The 19,293-nt window shown below is 37.6% G+C and overlaps 2 protein-coding genes across 2 annotated transcripts in view; one reads left to right on the plus strand and one right to left on the minus strand.

Moving 5' to 3' along the window:
* The window catches only part of LOC144628955 (uncharacterized), a 272,516-nt gene extending 263,713 nt beyond the window's left edge, over positions 1-8,803 (minus strand). The window contains exons 1-4 of the mRNA XM_078487078.1: positions 8,666-8,803; positions 8,056-8,148; positions 2,270-2,663; positions 329-726 (exon numbers count right to left, since the gene is read on the minus strand). Coding sequence (XP_078343204.1) covers positions 329-726; positions 2,270-2,663; positions 8,056-8,148; positions 8,666-8,681 — 901 coding nt within the window. The 5' untranslated portion in view covers positions 8,682-8,803. The remainder of the gene's footprint in view (positions 1-328; positions 727-2,269; positions 2,664-8,055; positions 8,149-8,665) is intronic.
* Positions 8,804-8,897: 94 nt separating this feature from the next.
* The window catches only part of LOC144628958 (uncharacterized), a 74,003-nt gene continuing 63,607 nt past the window's right edge, over positions 8,898-19,293 (plus strand). The window contains exons 1-2 of the mRNA XM_078487083.1: positions 8,898-8,985; positions 9,074-9,168. The gene's annotated coding sequence lies outside the window, so the exon portion shown is untranslated. The remainder of the gene's footprint in view (positions 8,986-9,073; positions 9,169-19,293) is intronic.

Consider the following 19,293-nt stretch of genomic DNA (forward strand, 5'->3'; position numbering starts at 1 on the left):
GTTCCTCTACTCGTTATTATTTGTTCTGCAAGGATATCTGGATATCACAAAAAAGGTAAGTTTGTCGCGTAGTTTTGCTTGTAAACATTTCTTCGTGTGGGCTCACATAAACATTGCAGCCGAGATTGCGCAGTACGGACTGGAATTCATCTTTAAACATCAATTTTGATTTGCAGTTTTCCAATTTGGAGTGTTTGGATCACGAGCGAGCTGTTCAAAGCAAAAACAACCGGTCCCAAAGTATGTCATGATAGAGTTATCACGGTCTTCGTATAGGCAGCATAGTCTTTGCACACTCGCATTTCCCAACGTTTTAGCGGTCATTTACCTGTAGGTTGTCTGGCGTAATCGTACGCTACAATTCCCATAGGACGTCCGCCGTTGATACTGTAACTGCGAGACGCTTTTGCAGTGGTGGCATCCACTCTGTGAACCTCTTTGCGGGTATTCCAGTCGGTAAAGAACAAGAAAGGTGGAATTAACGCTACTCCAAACGGATGTAAACCACTTTGCTGAAAAAGTAGCTTCCTGTTATTGCCATCGTAATCGACTGATTCTATTCTGTCCAGTCTTGCATCCACCCAGAAGATACGTTTGTTTCCTTTGTCAAGTTCAACACCATTTGGCCAATAGAGATTTGCTGTTACGATGGTGACTCTTTGATTTCCGGTCAATGAAGCTTTTTCAATTTTTGGAGAACTTCCCCAGTCAGTCCAGATTATTAAGCTGTGAGATAAAAAGGAATATATTACACCCGCTTTCACTGTTACATGTATAGCGGCTGTCTATCAATATCCATCTTTCGACGTGCTAAACGAGCAACACGGATCAAAATCTGCCAATCACAGCCGACTAGCATCACCTTCTGACGTTGTGTGCTCATTTGCATGAAACCAACAACGGTATGTATCGGTTTTGATTGTCTCATTTCAAACAGCACGTCAAAAGACGATGCCGAAAGATGGACGTAGAAAAAAAGCTACACACGTAACGTTAAAAGCGGGTGTAAGTAGAAATTTGCGGTTATAAAGCGAGCGCACTGATTGGATAACGGGATAACCTCGACTGCATTAAATTGATAAAATGACATTTATATTAAAGATCCATCGCAAATGCGTGAACAAACAAAAAAAAAAAAACAACGGAAATTGTCTTGATGTAGTCAGAGTTACTCTGTCCTGTATACAATACTTTTTATTTTATCAATAGCAAAATTCTCATATTCGTCTTCACTTAACGTTACTGAATTTTTACATGTGAAATGATCGATATTATTGCAGTGTGGTGACAGAATTTAATATCAAAAATATGTAGGTAACCACTGTATTTTGAAACACTTTTCTTAAATCGGAAAATGATCATGAGTATAAAGGAGATTAAAACCTTGTATTAATCTAAAAACCAAAGACAAAGAAAATCAATATGATTTGATTCGATGTCATATCGAAAATTATCGCTTTTTAATCTATTTACCCTAAACGCATTGCGCGCTGAGAAACGGTTGTTATATTTTAACCTCTCTCCTTTCCCCAACCCAAGAACCGGAGTTGGGTTAATTACTTCAATCACCTTCCATCTTTATTTTTGAGCTAAAGTAGTTATCAAGCGTTTTTTGCTTTAGTAATACAACTGTTTTAACATCAATTTTCATTTGTAGTTTTCCAATTTGGAGTGTTTGGAACACGAGCAATTTGTTCAAAGCAAAAACAACCGGTCCCAAAGCATATTGGTTGAAGGTGTGTCTTTTAAAAATTTCCATGTTTCTGTCCCCGAATAAGTTTGTTTGTACAGATGTAACAGACATTTAAAACCCTGTTTTCTCATAATGCTAAAAAGAAATACATGTAAAAGTATCATTACGCCACTTATCTGTTTTCTATTTCTCTCGTTTATTTTTTTTTTTTTTTTAGTTTACTCGAAAACACAAAAAATTAACTTGAGAGAATGCTATGTAATCATTTTCTTTATTCAACTCTTTTGTAACTACTATATAGTAACTGACAATAGATAATTGACTGTCAGACATGCCTTGTTTAAAACTAAAACGTGTTTTTTTTTTGTTTGTTAGTCTTCTTTTTTTTTGTTTTTGTTTCCTAGAAGTTCCAACGCTGCTTATCTAGTTATTCAGCTAAAAAAAGACGTAGTTTAGACGATCCAAATCATTGCTACGAAAGATACTTGTTATTCTAAAAACACAAGTGAGATTATGCTTTCCTCCCTTTAGTTTTACTCGTGTTCTTAACTTCTCTATTGGCCAAAAAATACTTACCCACTATCGAGGTCCAAAGCAATTCCCCTTGGTTTGTCCAACCCGACGTTAATTAACGTACGTTGGTTATTGCCATCTAGGTCAGATACTGATATTTTATCATACGTTATATCAGTCCAGTACAGCAGTGATGACCTCCAATCCACTGCCAGTCCGTCACAGACTCCAATACCAGTAATGATTGTTGTCGTGCTTCTTACATCAATACGAAAACGTTTGATGTTTTTTTCAGTTACATCACTCCAAAATATGTAACGTAAGCTAAAATGAACGTCCATGGCAACAGCTCTTGTTAAACCAGAAATTACTGGACTTACAGCTCCAGTTTTGTAGTCGATGGCAACGATATCCGATGTGTTTGATACCAGCAAGCACGGAGCACTGCATAAAGCGGCTGAGAACCGACATAAAAGAAAGAAAAAAAAAAAATGACAATGAAGTTAACTGTTAAGGAATCAAACACGGTCGGTTGGGGAGGGGGGGGGGGGGGGGGGGTTGGTAAGTGGTGTACCAACATACCTAATAATCATGTACCTAGAATACCCAAAATTTCCCCTCAAAATATGCAAAACGAAGTATATTTCAAAATACCGTCTACTCGATTTAAAATCCCCTAGTATATTGTATACCTAAAGACCCTAGTCAGCCCTGAACAAATATATAAATTGACGGTATAATCTACATGTGATATGGAGGCATTTATGCAAAAAACGATGAAAAATTGCATTAACACACACTTCATTCTGTTCTGTTTCTTTTCCATTTATCGATGTCCTTCACTAGCTAAAAGACGCATTTTATGCATAAAGAAAACAAATATCGAATACAAAAGTAACCAATGACGTGACCAACAAGTAATAATCCACCAAAAAAATATATATTTACGTTTCGGATGAAAAACAACTTTTTACAACATAAACATAAACTCGAGCTTTCCGGTGAAGAAATGTTACGAGAAATGGCAGTTCAACAATCCAAATAAGGAATATGCGAAGCTGGTGAACGGTTTGTAAAGTGTTCATCTCGCAAAAATCACGTACGAGTTTTTTGCTTTTTCGACAGTCACTTCTGGGTCCTTTTGTAATGTAAAAAAAATGAAAAAAAAAAAACCGTCATTTGGAAGTTCCAGTAGATATTGTATTCAATTCCCCTCGCCTTTAACGCCTAAGCTTGTTCAGTTGCAGGACATGTAGCTTCAGTTGCCAACTTTTTGTTGTTGTTACGATGTTTTAAGGTTGAAATTGTTGTTTGTAGGCTTTCTTAATTATTTGTTTCTAACAAATTGTCAAATGGAACAGACATGTCAGAAAAAAAGTAACTGAACCAATATTAATGTCGCCCATTTTGTTTTCCTGACGTAGTCAGGGCAACCTATGAGCTCATTTTTTTTGCATTAATTTTGGTTGGTTATTCTGGAGGAAACGACTAATTTTCTTTGGCTACTGGCATCTCCTACTCAATTTACATTGGTTACATAACCGTCAATTTGAGCAAGCACGGCGCACCTGTAATCGGACAGGTCAAATTGTTTAATATGGTTTTGAACTGTTTAGAACCAAATGCGATAAGGTTCGAAGATTTTGTAATAGATCTAACTTGTTTTATAAAAAGGTGGCTATCGGGCTGTTAAGGAATGTATGGGGTTTTATTTTATTTTATTTTATTTTTTTTTTTTTTGGGGGGGGGGGGGGTGGAGAATTGTTCGGGTTTTTTTTTTTTAATGAAATGTTCCTCTGTTTAAAGCAGTGATTTGCAATTTTTAAAACTTTTTTTTCCTTCCGCCGTCTTTCGCAAACCAACCACCCTATATTTACTTGGGGTTACTTTAGCCCAGTCTCAATCTTTTGAATTCTAGTCGGGCGCACGGAGTACTCGTAGAACAGTTGTGATCTAGCTTTCCATTCTGCTGTCTAAAGGAAGTTTGCCTGAGAACATCATTAAGTCCCATGAAGGTGAAAGTCTAACAATTTGCAAGTTTTGCGTCGGCTGTTATTGTACCTTAGAACAAAACTTTACGGGTTGAACTCTTGACTCGGTACGTTTTTCTAGGTACAGATAATGTTGTGCTTGCTTTAGACAGCAAAGGTCTTCAGCCACATCGACTAAGATTCGAAACTACACTTTAGGGCTTATTTGAAGGCGATCACGGCGATATTTGGCTTGAACTCTTCCTTGGCTGGAGACTTTGCCGGGGTGTTAAGAATAAGAGAGGAAGATTACAAGGAGCGCGACTTATGGTAGAGGGGAAGTCAATTCAAACCCTTATGTGAGTAGAATTATCTTCATTTGATGATTTTTTGCCGTTTGTGTAAGCTAGCGATGAGGGCGTTATGTGATTTGTTAGCGAGGAGCAATTCGATATGCCGTGGTTTCCGGCCGTAAAATGACATGAAATATGAACGAATCGTCTCGCTGAGTCATGAATTATTTAGCTATTTTAATCCCGATTTCCTTGAAAATGAAGCGAACGTCGATACAAAACGCCTCTTGATAGTTCATTTTAGACTCTGCATGCATTTAGAAAGCTTCAGCTAAGCTCTCGCTCCAGCACTTTTTAAGCGTGTTTTCAGTTGGTGTATTTCATGTTGTAAACAAGTTAATTAAATTGTAGAATTCAGGATTTGAACAAAATGCCGTAATTGCAGTCTTCTTAGTTCAAAAAGACATAAATCAGAGTAATTAACATTCACCTCGAGCTAAACCTAGCCCTCATTCAACGCTCTTTCCCGAAATATGGCTGAGAACTATGATGTTGTGTCAAAATTCGGAAAACACCTTTTATCAAATCAAGGAAGAACTCCATTCAGACCGGGGGGGGGAGTGCCCGCGCTGACTTTGGACGTTTATAACTTTTTCAAGTTTCAATCAAACGCTGCCAAACTTTGCGAGTTTATCTAAAATTTATCTGGCAATAATTTGCAGGATAGGTAGTTGTGTCAGGAACTTGACGTCACCATGGCAAAGGCATACTTGTAAAAAAGGTTTCTTGTGTGACTTAGCCGACATTCAAATGTTAATCAAACAAAAATTAATTGAACCTCTCTAAACAAAACATGTGACGTACCGAAACATCGATCCAAAGTAACGATATATGTCGACTAAGTCAGGGAAGTCCATTTGTGTTTGTCAACACTGTCAAATTTCAGAAGAATTCAATAAAACGCGTGGAAAATATTGTTATTTTTGCTCCACAGGTGCCGAGAATCCGTCAAATTTTGCTTGTTTTTCTGTCCTCGTTCGCACAATTTTTGTCTGCCATCTTTGTTTTCTGTTGTCCATGTTGCAATCGCTTCTGGGACACGTATTTCGTGAAAGAAACGAGGGAAATGACGTATCTCGAGCGTGATACGTGTCCTATTGCTCATTAAATAGTGTAAAGTTAGCTCTTGTTAAGTGATGCAGTATAAGTGTTTACTATGCACTGTATGACTGTTTGAGGCTGGAAAACAGATTTTCAACTTTTCTCATGGGCAAATATCTTCTCATTCCAAGAACAAAATTGCTGGGCGAAAAGGAAAACAAATAGGATAAATAATACTAAGGCAAACACCATTCCTACTTTTGCTGCTTCTTGTGATTCAGTTTCACAACATTGTAAGTAAATAGGCTGGTAATCTTATTTTAAGTAACATAAATTCTAAATACTGGCTAAAATTGGATGTGTGTCGCTTTAAAAACACTTGTTTTTTCATGCAGGATGTAGATACTTATCAGCTTGATTGCTTTTTGGCAAAAAAAAAAAAAAAAAAAAAAAAAAAAAGCAAAAAACAGACAAACAATATACAATTAATGTCTGGTCCCAAGAGAAACAAAACTAACTGTTACTCAAATGTTATGAGGATTTCTGAATATTATAATTTGCCTGATTTTGACCCTACTCTCTTAACTGATGCTTAGATTAAACACTATCTAAGTGTTATGCAACAAAAGTATATTTCACACTGGCAAGACACTATTCGAAACTCTAAGAAATTAGAATTCTATAACACTTTTAAGGACGAATATACGCCTTCCTGCTATTTGGATCTTACAAGAAAACTAAATAACAGGAAAGAATTAGTGAAACTTAGAATATGTAATCATAAATTATTGATTAAAACTGGCAAATATGATCTAATCCCAAGGGGAAATAGACTCTGACCTACGGTGTGACGTGACTCAAACCAAGTTGAAGACAAAGTTATTATTATTATTTACTTTTCCATTGTATTAAATACTGTAGTTTTATAGATGAATTTTACCAAAAAAATAGAGAATCAAATACCAAACATAACACAATTACCTCCTATGCAAGCCACCAAAAAAAATAATGAATTTTGATAATTATTACTCAAATACTCAACTAATGAATAAAACTGCTGGAACGATCTGTAGTCATAGCTTAAAATATAAAATTGTTTTAAAAAACAGATTAAAAATATAAAACGATACTCTTAGCTTTCGATCGCCTTCTGCGGTCTTCTTCAGAGAATGATAGATTTTTGCATGGTTCGCTCATTTCTAATACTGAGCTACATCGACGTTATTGTTCGTTGTCCCCCTGGGGAGCAACTAGCGATGCGTAAACCCTTGGAAAGGGCGCTCTTTCGTTTATAGTGTTTTTGTCCAGGAAGGAATGCAAGGATTCCAGAAACAGTCTTTTGCTCTTGCTGCTTACACCTGTTTCAAGAATTTTGGCGTAGCTTGGATGTATGTCGTGGCCGATTTCTGCATGAAGTTTATTGTGAGATGCTTATCCTTACATAATAATCTTCTCTCGAATGAAAGTAATGTAACACATACATAATTTATTTTTTCCTTCTTATTACATGATTATTATTGTTATAACTTTCGCTTTTGTTTAGTTTTACGCTTTCGCAATACTCTATCTACTTATAGTCATGCAAATAAAGCTTGTTGCTGTTGTTGTTTCCCAAGGAAACAGACATTCAGTGCTTTGTTTTACATCTAAAGGATGAAGAAATTAAAACGAACGAACACATTAGCGTTAACAACAGCACACCCGAGCACGAATTTATTTCTTCTGTAAAACACTGCAAATGCACGACAAACACATCGTAAAATACATACAAAAGACTGACTTACTTCACGGGCATTTTCGAAATCCTTTTGCTCGATTTTTTTTTTTTTTTTGACTACGTGTTTTCGAATAGTGAAAGCGAATAGCGAAAGCTAGCGAAAGGGTCGGTCTTAGCCTCAAACTGTTCCGCTGTGTTTTACGAACTTTCAAAGAACTATTGACAAATTTCCCGGAATCGCCGAGAATCACACCACCGCCACAATCATGATCACGCCACCGGCCTTGGTCACGTTTTGATCACGTGGTATTTCTGGTTATTGATCGCGTTTAGGTTAATGTATGTCGACCGGGATACATTTAAATTTATGCAAGGTCACGTAATCACGAATCAGCCAATGAGAATTGTCTAAAGAGCAAGAGAAAACTGCGGATGTATAACAATATACTTAAATAATTCTACACTAAAGAGTTGGTATTACATTTGCATGTTACAGCAACAAACAAAAAGCGCGATAAATAAAGCCTGCTAAACAAATGAAAAGTTTGCAAGGATTAGGGAATTATTTGTCAGGTTAAAACATCTTGGTCTCGCTTGAATGACATTAAAGTGCTAACGTTTCTCTTTGGAAATTCGTCTGTAGGCATTATTTACCAACGGCACCTTATAAAGTGTAATAACACGAGACAGCTAGAAGGAGACGAATCTCGAATTGCTCGACCATTGGTGGGCAACTATTAACTTTGTACTAATCCATAGTCAATTTACCTCCGTAGACTTGCACACTTTCCATGCGAATCGACGTCAAAATAAACAGCGTACAGAAAGACCAAATGACACTCATGGTCGTTGAAAAATTCCCTGCACAATGGTAAAATGAAAACATAAGTTTATTTAATTATGTTTGTTAAAACAAAAATACCAAGCACAATAAAATAGGAAATGTTTATTGAACTAAAAGGAAGAAGCAGTACCAAAGGATGCGATATGTACAAGAAGTCAACTCCTGGCACGAAAAAACGTACAGCCGAAATATATATGTATCTTGTGATTAGAGCTCCAATTAAAAAAATAATACAACAAAATGGAAAAGTTCTGCACACATAGACTGTCTTCAAATTTGTAACGAAGTCACCGGATGAATAACAAGGTTTCGACGCCTGTCGACTGGTTAAGACAGTAATGCAGGAAAAACTGGGGAAATTGAGCTGGCAGAATAATTTTTAGATCTATCTGCGACGAAGATTCACATGTACGTGATAGATCCAGGTCTGGTATGCGAATGGAATTTTGGATACGTTTAAGCAGAATAATCACTCTCAGTCTACTTCTGTTAAATATGGTATGCTAGATTAAAGTTGAAAATTAAAGGACTTACCCTTATCATAATGCATAAGATGTGTCTGTGAGCTCTCATAGGGCCATTTATACCTTCCGCGAAGAAAATCTAGAGTAAAAAGCTAAACCGTAAGAAAACACTTTTAGTCAGAAAAGGCTGAACTTTAAAACATCACTTGGCAAACTAAGAAAGATTAAATAGCTGACCCAGCAAAGCTGACCCCGTCTCAGATATGTGCTAAATAAAGCACCAGCAACGCCAAAACAATAACCCTTTGTGAGGCTGTTCCCATGGTAAGTCGTAAATCAGATTAGTTGCCTGCCGAGTTTTGCTAGTCTGAGACGCAATTATAACATAAGGTAGGAGCAACTAAGTTTACTTTTGGTGGTTACAGCACTTTACAATGGATGTTCTTTAAAAAGTTGGGGTTTATTTTGCATTTCACAGTCAAGTGAAGATTTCTCTGCTTTTACAAACCGTATTTGTCTGCACACCCGGAAGGTTGATAAGTCTGAACTGGTTTGGATCTGCTGTCGTTTGAGGTAAGAGATAGGATGAAATTGTTTTATAGACCCGTCCCATTACTTAATAAACTCTGTTCTGTTTTCGTGGAATGTATTACTTTCGTAAAAAAAGAAGAAAATCTCATAAAACTACATTGGTAAACATGATTGCATCTTCTGTCGCATGACGTAAAGTTTGGTAGATATAAAAAAAACATCGTGCGATCCTATTTAAAAAGAAACGAAAAAACCCTTTGTTGGCTTGGCTTGGTTTGAGAAAGAGTAGATCGAGTTTTATCGATCTGGATGACGTTTAGATCAGATCTGGACAGGAAACGAGAAATGTTAAACTGCTGTCAACCGAAACATTAATCCCCCGAACGCTTGAAATGTTATTTTATAAAAGAGCACATTGAATCCTATGGTGAAATTTTATTCGTATATCTTTGTCGAATGCAAAGAACTGAAACGAGTTATGTTGTGTGTTAGAGCGATTTTTAACACTACCGTGAAGGCAATACGCCAGTTTCCGCAAAAATACAATGAAAAGAGCATGGAAACTATGAAGTCAATTTAGATTTATGAAGATCGATAAACTCAAGAATGGAATCTTTGTGATAAAATGGACGGCACAACAAGTAAACTGGATGTACTGTATGCATTTTCGTTCTTTGAGTGACAAGTCTGTAGCTGTTTAGAATGAAGAAGTTCCGTCACTAGATCGTGACCGAAATTCTCGAAGTTTACAGACAATGATCACTCTAATTTACCTGTAATTACTTTACACAGCTACGCAACGATAAAATTTTATCCCGGGGCATTTTAACTTTTCTTAAGTTTCTGCAGTACCTACTGAAAAGGAGGTTTATGAATATCTTCTTTTACGGAAATGGTATGCTCTCATGATTCAGTTCCGTTCGCTAAACGATAGATCATTAATGAGTGATTCCGCAGGAAATCCGTTAGTTATGTTTTCTCTGCTTCAACGTTGTGCGTTCTCGACTGCGACACGGGAAACATGGCGATTGTCAAAACAGCAAAATAAATAAATAAATAAATAAATAAATTTATTAATTAATATAAATAAATACTGAAATAAATAAATAAATGATTGAATTTTGCTCTTTTCATCGGGACTCAACAAGTGCACTTTACACTGTTAATTGTTTTACTTCGACCGACCTCTGCTAAGCGTGTCACCTCGCTGTACATATTTGCTTTTTACAAACTTTTACTAGTTAACTTTTACTTCACACTATTGAAATTATGAATCATCTCTCGCCCCACAACTGTCGCTAAGAACAAGTCTTGCGAAACGAAGTCGAAACACGTAAGCAAAATTATACATTGTAGGTCAACTGGCTGAATACGTATGGTGGCTATTTTGTCGATTGCGCGGCATATTACAACAGAAGAAGGTTTAGCTTGGGGAGGCAGCATGACTGAAGACGTAGTAGCTGACTTTAATCGCTTGACAAAAAGGAAACTAAAGCTTGTGTTTCCAATGCTTAGAACAGCATTTAAACTTGGGTTTAAATTTGAAAGTAGCTCCAAGCAAACCGCGAACCAGTTTAGCAAAGCAATAAATTGAAGGAAGACTACGAACCAGTTTAGTTTCGACTAGCATCTACAAACCAGCTTAGTTTCTATATTAAGGACCGCATAGGTGCGCCAACCTGAAGGATATGAACTGGTTAGCCGTTCTTCTTCCAGCATGCTTTTAACTACTGGAACACAATCATTACTAGTACACTGTCCTGATGTAATTATGTGCTAATGTTGTATGTATGGTTATCATTTCTTTCCTCTCATGAAGGCAGCTGTAGGGCTTGCAAAACAATGGTAGTTTTATATCTTTTTGGTACGATACAACCGTTTTAATTGTGTATTGTACCATATCGTAATATTCTACTGAATTTCATCCCCAATATTGTAAAGTTGCACGTAAAAAAGTTCTGATTTACTATTTTTTTATCCTGACTCTCCACAGGCTGTAAATACTTGAAGGGCTCGTTTTTTTTTTCTTTAACAGGAAATACCAATGAAATTGATTGTTTTGCGATCATTTCCACGACCTGCGTACATTTTCGCTAAAAAAAAATCGTTTTGGAGAATTTCGAAACATTTAGAACATCCTCCTGACCGCACTCGTCGAAAATTGGGTTGACATTTTTTTTCCCGAATTCTCGAAATTTCGCTTGTTAATACTGTTTACTGTCTCGAGACAAAACAATAAGTGCATTAATCGCGACGTTATTTGAAACAGGGTTGGATATTGTATTACTGATAATACTGTACATATTTTCAAATGACATCCAGATAACTGTCCACTTTGCCATCGAGTCAATGTCAAAACTGTCATCAAAAGTATTTCTTGAAGTCCAATAATGCAGACATCAATATTGAAACAAACCCAGCACAATGAAATGGGAAACGTTAAAACGGCCTGTTCATACAAGAGAAATTAAATAAATAAAATAAAATCTCACCGAAGCATGCATTAGAAGTTTGCACCGTACAAAAAGAATGTTAATATTTTTGTTATGTCGTCACGAATGTCAAATATTACTATGAAGTAGGGCGAGTTTTACATGCATAAACTAGCTGCTTTCAAATGTGCAACGCGATATTTACAATAAGGTGATGTCGGCTATGGAGACTGTCCTGCCCGCGTGCTTTAATTGGCCCATTGAGGTTGTTTCAGCCATCTATTAATTAACTTTTAATTAAACTGACTTTGCAAAATGACTTAATTATGAATGCCAATAAAGATGTTGTAATTGTTGCTGTAGCGGTAAAGATAGCGGTGGCGTAAAAAAGGATATTGCACTCACAAGCAGCTGACAAAAAGTGATATATTTATTTTAGATCTGTAGTTTAAGCTCTGGCATGTGAATGACATCTTTTTAAACGTCACAGTCGTTTTCATTTGCCAAAGCTTTACAAACTGAAAAGGGACTTTAACTTTTCATTAAGATGTGTCTGCGAGCTATCAATATCCTCCGCAAAGAACATCTAACGTAAAAGTAAAAACAAAAAATACAGAACATTTAAGTCGAAAAAAATCTGGGCTTTAAAGCTATGTTGCTGTTGGAATGTTGACTGACCTTTCTAAAGTTGACCTCGTTTCAGCAATTGATGCGCTGAAACGAAACAATAGAAAGGCCAAAACATCGCCTCTTGTTACAATGCTAAATATAAGTTTAAAAAGTGGTCGAACAAAAACTGGAGTAGTAAAACAGGTCAATTTCCAAAATTTTACTTATAGGCGACGGAAAGATAATATTAAATAGGAGCTACAAACAAAACACTTTGCAATGGATGTCTAAAAGGAGTTTGATGCTCATTTATTTTTATTTTTTTCAGATAGCGTGCTTTCAGTTGTACTGTCAATTGAAGATTATTTTGTTTACAAGACGCAATTGTTTGTACAGCCAAAAGGTTATTTAGCCTTAACCCCAAAATTCTTGGTTTTCACGTGACGTCATCAAAATTCTAAAATCCAGAATCGCAAGAACCCTGGCTTTTTACCCCTCACTGGCTATTTCACGTCCTTAATACATATCTTATTGAATGTTTTCAGTTCGATAGCATCCGGAGTTTTGCGCCACACGACATCAAAATGGCCGCCTGAAGGCTGTCACGTATGCTTAAAAAGAATGCATCATTCTGTGATTTTTAACGATCTAAACAATTGAGGTTTTACAAGAAGTGTTTATGTGAATGTTTACGTATTAACGAAGGTGAACTGGCCGCTTTTTATAGCAGAAGTGAATGCCAGATGTTTTCATTTATTTCCGGCGGCCATCTTGGTGCCCCTTGACACGGACTCCAGCATGGAATTTCCATACTGTGCTGTCTAAATTTGTGTGAATCATTTTAACGGATAACTCGAGTACGGAATACCGTACAGACCTGAAACTTGGATACGTAGACTATCTAGTTATTGCGTTCGACGAATGAGAGCGCAAGCCTAATTCTGTTTTGCGTCCTGTGTCTTTTGAGTTGGTAGGCCTGTGCACTGTTATGCGGAATGAATCGAGCCGTAATGCGCGCGCAGGTGTATGGACTCCAAATTGGCCGCCCCGGTTGATTTTTGCAGGGGCAAGTCTAGGCCGCGAAACTGGTGCGACGATATTTTAGTCTCGTTTTCGCATTGAATCGTCCCTTTTGTCGTCTTTGGTCGCTGTTCTGCACGCGTGCTTCATGAATTCGCTAGAACGTTTCGTTTGGTCGCTAGATTGTGTACTTAGTAAAACTGTTTACTTTCGTTCTCGTACAAGAATCGCCTCGCATTTGCGTTAAACATTTGCACGGTGTAGACGACATCAGAGCAGATGAAGCGATCGAATACAACCGAACCATTATTCAGTCGAGTAAATGCGGCACCGGAAGCATTCTTTTGTATAACGTGACCAAATCACGTCGTGCACAGAGTTCTGTCCAGACTTCGATAAATGATACCCACAATAATTATGATAGTAAGCTTATAAAGAGATATGAAAGAGATGTCCGTGTTGTAGCTGGAAAGAATGGCGATAGGAGTTGTTCTGTTGCTATGATCTCTACAAATGCTGAGAAATCTCAGGCTGTGAAAAAAGCAAAAAGCAACAGGAAACGAGACAGAGAACCATCTCGAATTTCTGTTCGTAGAGTTACTAAATTGCTCAGAAGAAAGAAATACAGAAGTAGACTTAAAAAACTACTGAAACATAATTTCCCAAGCTCCTCACTTATTAAAATTTTTGTAGCAATTACAAGAAATGGTTTATTTTGTGTAACTCTAAACATTTTTACAGTAAATATGTTTTTTTCATAAACAAACAGAAAGAGAAAAAAAGATACAAGTATTGCACTGGTAAACAGAAAGAGTTATCAATTGGCATGCTTCAAACAAAGTCTGACTTCAGTCACAATAGCGCTTTTGGTCATATTTTCCAAAGTTCAAATTTAAAAGGAGGTATACTTCCTGCAAATGATGAAATGAAAGTTGTAATTTGCCTTGGGTATCTCTTAATGAGAGACTTTCATTAATAAGTTTAATGCCTTATGATGTTGGTGGGAGTGGTGTTTTTTTAGGTCAGTTTCACACTAACTGTATGGAACTGCAGAGTTGCATTTTCAAATTCGTGCTGCTGGTATTAGGCACTTGAATAATCATCCAGAATTTTATGTTGAGAGCGTTTCTGACAATAGTTGGCAAGAGGCTACATTCAGCAAATGTCAACACCAGGAACTTGGTGTGACAATGTAATTATCCAGGCAGTAAGTATTTTTAGTTGAAAGCAAATTCTGCAATATTAATTCATACTTCAATATATTGCTGTTTCAAGTTAAAAGTGCTTTCTATAGAATTCACATGTTGCTGTTTCAAATAAAAAAATAATGTTATCTGTAACCTTAAAGGAACAGTGCCACAGCTGAGTTTAAGTTTTGAACTTTGAACTGTGTCGTTACTTTCATACTTGTGTGTTACACATAACACACATTCAAAGACAAGCAATTGTCATTCATTCTTAGAATTAATAAAGTTATTGTTCACAGTTTATTCGCCATTAATGTTGTTAAATTATTCTTACAAACATTTCACCTTCCTCTTTTGTCCCATCATCAACAAATTGTACAAGAAAAAGGGGAAATCTCAGTCAACACCAAAAACTACCCCTCCTTTCAAGCCTTACTCGAACGCATTCCCCTAATCGCTGATTACTACTAGTTTTCTACAACCTGTAATATTCTTGATTTTTTTCTACTCAAAAGCTTTGGATTTATTTTTTGCAGCGCGTGACAGTATCGTTACTTGCGTGACAGTGAAAACCAGCAATTGACCATTTTAAAGAAAAATATATTTTGGTATTTTTAGGTAGATCTCATTAAGACCTTTCATTTAAAAAAAAGAGCATAGAAAAAGATTAACTCTACACAAAGTTATGAACGAAAAACTTTTCTAGCCATTAATTATTTGATATTGATACGTTGCGTGATTATCACATTTCTGGGTTTTCGACGAGATGCTTTGGGTGTTTTGCGCTGGCAAAATGCATAGTTTTTTTATAGACGTGAAACAAGAAACATTTTCCCATTCCTTTCTCATGTTCAAAGAATGCTGCAACAACGGGAAAAAGACTAAAGATTTGGCAGATGCACTAGTAGATGCTGGTAGATGGCGAGTCAGCGAATTATTTTTCGCCGCTTGAAGCGGTAACGCCACGACCCGGTTCCTCGGCTTACATTTACCGTATTTATTCAATTAAGCGCCCTGGGCGCTTATTAAATTTTTGGACCTTGAGAGTGGGCGCTTATTCGAGGTGGGCGCTTATTCGAGGCTGGGCGCTTATTAAATTTTCGCGATTTTCAACAAAAAGAAGTCTATTTTTGTAACAAAACAAAGCAAAATTTTGACTGTTCATTGAAAGTTTTTGAAAAATAGTAAGAAAACTCGTTCATGAGGGAAGTCTTCTTAGTAGAACTTAGTCACTTTCAATAATCAATACTCCTCTTGTGCACTTCAGTTTCTTGAAGGGTGAGGGGTGGGCGCTTATTCGAGGCTGGGCGCTTATTAACTTTTCCTACCTTCAGGGTGGGCGCTTATTCGAGGTGGGCGCTTATTCGAGGTTGGGCGCTTAATCGAATAAATACGGTAATACGACCTTTAGAATGCTTGCGACTCCACGTTTTTGTTGTTTTATATTTAATATTTCTAAAACTGTTGCACTGAGACGAAAATTGCTATAAAGCGAGCAGTATATTAAAATTATGCAACATACTGTTTCCGACCAGAAGCAACATTTGACACCACTTTGAACAAGTTCTATTGTTAAAGTAAAATGAGCCTTCATTCTATCGCTCAACGCGTGATCATTTTCACACGTCTTGTGTAATTAATCTCATTAAAGCGGAAGTACGCCCCAAAATACATTTTCTTTCGTATTTCGTAAACAAATTTTCGAAGATAGTAGCCTGCGAGCAGGCTCTCTATTTGGGGTAACGTGAATATTGACTCGCGCCTTCGGCACTCGCGGGATCGCGCCTTCGGCGCTCGAGCAGTTCAATATTCACGTTGCCCCCGAATAGAGAGCCTGCTCGCAGGCTACGAAGAGAGTGGCGCACATTTTAAGTTCGTTTTCAATGGGGTTTCAACAGTTTTTGCTGAAATTTGGCAAGAATGTTGCCCGATAATTGAACAATAAAACTATGTCGGCGAATTTTCACTTTTTTCTTCTTTCAAAAGTTATAGCTGTTTAAACGCAGACAATAGTTGTTCCTTACACTCTTAAAGTTTATCTGCGTGTCAAAAACAAACCAAACAAGTAATCAATTTTCCCCGACACAGTTTCTTAGCTATTTGTTTCGTTCTTGACTTTTCTTCGCCGTTTTTGCGACTTTTTTTGCTTGTTTGCAAGCGAAAATAGCAGAATAGCAGTTATGTGGGGCAAAATTTGGAACATTCTTGTCTACTCTCAAGGGACTTTTTTAATTTCTCAAGGGACACATCGAGCCCTTTACTGAAAAGCGGTGGCTACGCGGTACGCGGTACGCTGTGAGAAATAAATACAAGACTGGAAGTTTTCTTTTTCCCTGGCTACGCGGTACGCGGTACGCAGTGAGAAATAAATACAAGACTGGAAGTTATCTTTTTCGCTGGCTACGCGGTACGCAGTGAGAAATAAATACAAGACTGGAAGTTAGCTTTTTCGCTGGCTACGCGGTACGCGGTACGCAGTGAGTAATAAATGCAAGACTGGAAGTTATCTTTTTCGCTGGCTATGCGGTACGCGGTACGCAGTGTTTAATGAATGCAAGAGTTTAAGTTGTCTTTGTTGCTAGCTTAGCGTTCTTTTTTCGACTCATGGATTAAAGAACGAGGTATATTCACGTGAAGTGTGCTTGTTCCGGCACATGGATTAAAGAACGAGGTATATTCATGTGTCAATTCATGTCTTTCTCGCTGCGCACCGCGTATCGCGTAGCCAGCACATAACATGCAACGCCATTTTGAATTTATTTTTATTAATTAGTTTCTGCGTACCGCGTAGCCGGCTACGTGGAATTTAGTTCAAGTGGCAGGGTATTCTGCAGTTAAGCCAATGCAAGAGATGGGGGCTTCTTTTAAGGCTTCTTTTTTAGGCCAAATTTGGTCGCTACAAGCGCCCATTCTATTTCGTCATCAGCCTAGGTCGTTAGGGACGTGACCTCGCGTTGACAGCAATGTTGCATCACAGGCAGACCACCCTGTGTGTTCGTGGTTAATTATTGTTGTTGACATGAGACGAACAAAAGAAATTTTGAAATCTATAAGGGTTACTGAAATAAAGCTCTGGAAATAACATATCTAACTACATTTCGCTCTAAATATCTCAATAAAGTTTAATGAAACGTTTATCGACTCATGTGTTGTATTTCTTCGCCTGCGCGGGCCGTTTTAAGTACTTCTTTCTTTAAGCACTTTTTTTTTCTCTCTTACTCGCCGAAGAGAGAAAGAGGAGGCAAGGCTTGCAAGTCGGCGGCCGCCAGCAGCGACCTCCTCCACTTCAAATCGGAATTAACGCCAAACTACTGAAAATCTCACCTATCTGACGACGGCTATCGATCGGTGAGTTGTTGCTCTATCTCTTCGCCGAATTTGAACTTCATCCCTCCAATAGTTTCCGAGAAAATCCACGCTGAAATCATGCATACGGCTTTTTGACTGCACAGGATAAACCTTCGACTCATACTTCATGCAAAAAAAGTCGGTATCTCGAAGAGACTTTGATTTTTTTCTCGACCGTATAGACTTTCCCCCGCCCCCACTAACTGCCCCTGGGTCTCCGAGGATGATGTATCCTGACCAGTTGATGGGCTCCTGTCCTGACGGTAGAACATCGTGCGGAATTTGGAAGTAACACCTCTCTTCAAACAACAACAGAATAATTTCATTCGAAATGCGAGGTTTACAAAGCGATTAGAACTTGGAACTGAAATGTACCCGACTTTTTGACCGAAATTCTTCAAACCGTATGACTGTAATACTGAAACTCGGCACAAACTTTTAGTAGGAAGGTGGGGTTCCCATGCACCCATATGACGTATTTTTCTAACTTATATTTTTGTAATCCTCAGGACGTGTTATAAACGAATTTGTATGTTCCCATCTCCAAATGTTGTCCCAAAGCCTCGTTTTCGGGGCCCAGATGGCGGCCATATTGGCGGCCATCTTGGATTTTTTGACGAAGTTCTACAATCGACAATCACTTTTTAACTGGACATCAAAATAGGCAAATAGCCTTTATTTCAGTTGATTTTGCTATAAAAAAATATATCGAGAGCTTCTCGTCTGCATATATCGTCCCCAGGCCTCGTTTTAGTAGCCTTCATGGCGGCCATTTTGTCGGCCATCTTGGATTTTTGACAAAAGCCTTTAATCGACAATTGCTTTTGAACTAGACATCAAACAGAGCATTTTTTCTACGAAGAATAAATGGAGAATGTTATTTTTATACTACTGGAAAAGCAAAAAAGAAAAACAACCCAATTTCCGTTTATTTTGCTATAAGAAATAAATTTAGAGCAATAGATATGTTTTATATATGGCTGTAATGATGGCTTCAATGTTTTCGGGCAGAATAGGGCCTGAGCGTATGCCTTTCACTAAAACACAACTCAGGAAACCAGTGGTGTCAAGCTAAGCCTCAATTAAGATCTCAGCGTAGTCCTGCATGTTTTACCTGTCACAAGCCCATATAATTCATTTCTATTTGAAATGACCCTGGAATGGCCTAAGATATCATGCTTCTTTTACTCATCTGAAAATTTTCGGATCAGGGAAAAGGCTATCGTCCAGCCACCATGGTCGAAGGTGTTCTGCCAAAACTCCTGACAGACCCACCTGTTGGAATTCTCTTTCCATCTCAACAGCTCCTTCATCACTGAGAACTCTGTAAAGAGTAAATGGTTGACTATCGTGTGCGCTAAACTGCAGAAGCTAAGACGAAGTCACCAAAGTCTATGAAAAATTTTTTCTCTCCGTTGCTCCCACTCTCGGATGTACTTTGAATACACTTTACTGTTAATGCAAGGCGGAGTAAGAATAGCTCCAGGTTTTCTGGAGTATCAAAGTTTGCAGGGGAGTGTGCCTTGCTCTGTTTAGAGAGTAGGATAGTATCCTACACTCTTAACACGGTG

This window comes from Oculina patagonica, chromosome 10 (assembly GCF_052425735.1).
Source record: "Oculina patagonica isolate OP01 chromosome 10, crgOcupat, whole genome shotgun sequence".
In the NCBI taxonomy this organism is placed as follows: Eukaryota; Metazoa; Cnidaria; class Anthozoa; order Scleractinia; family Oculinidae; genus Oculina; species Oculina patagonica.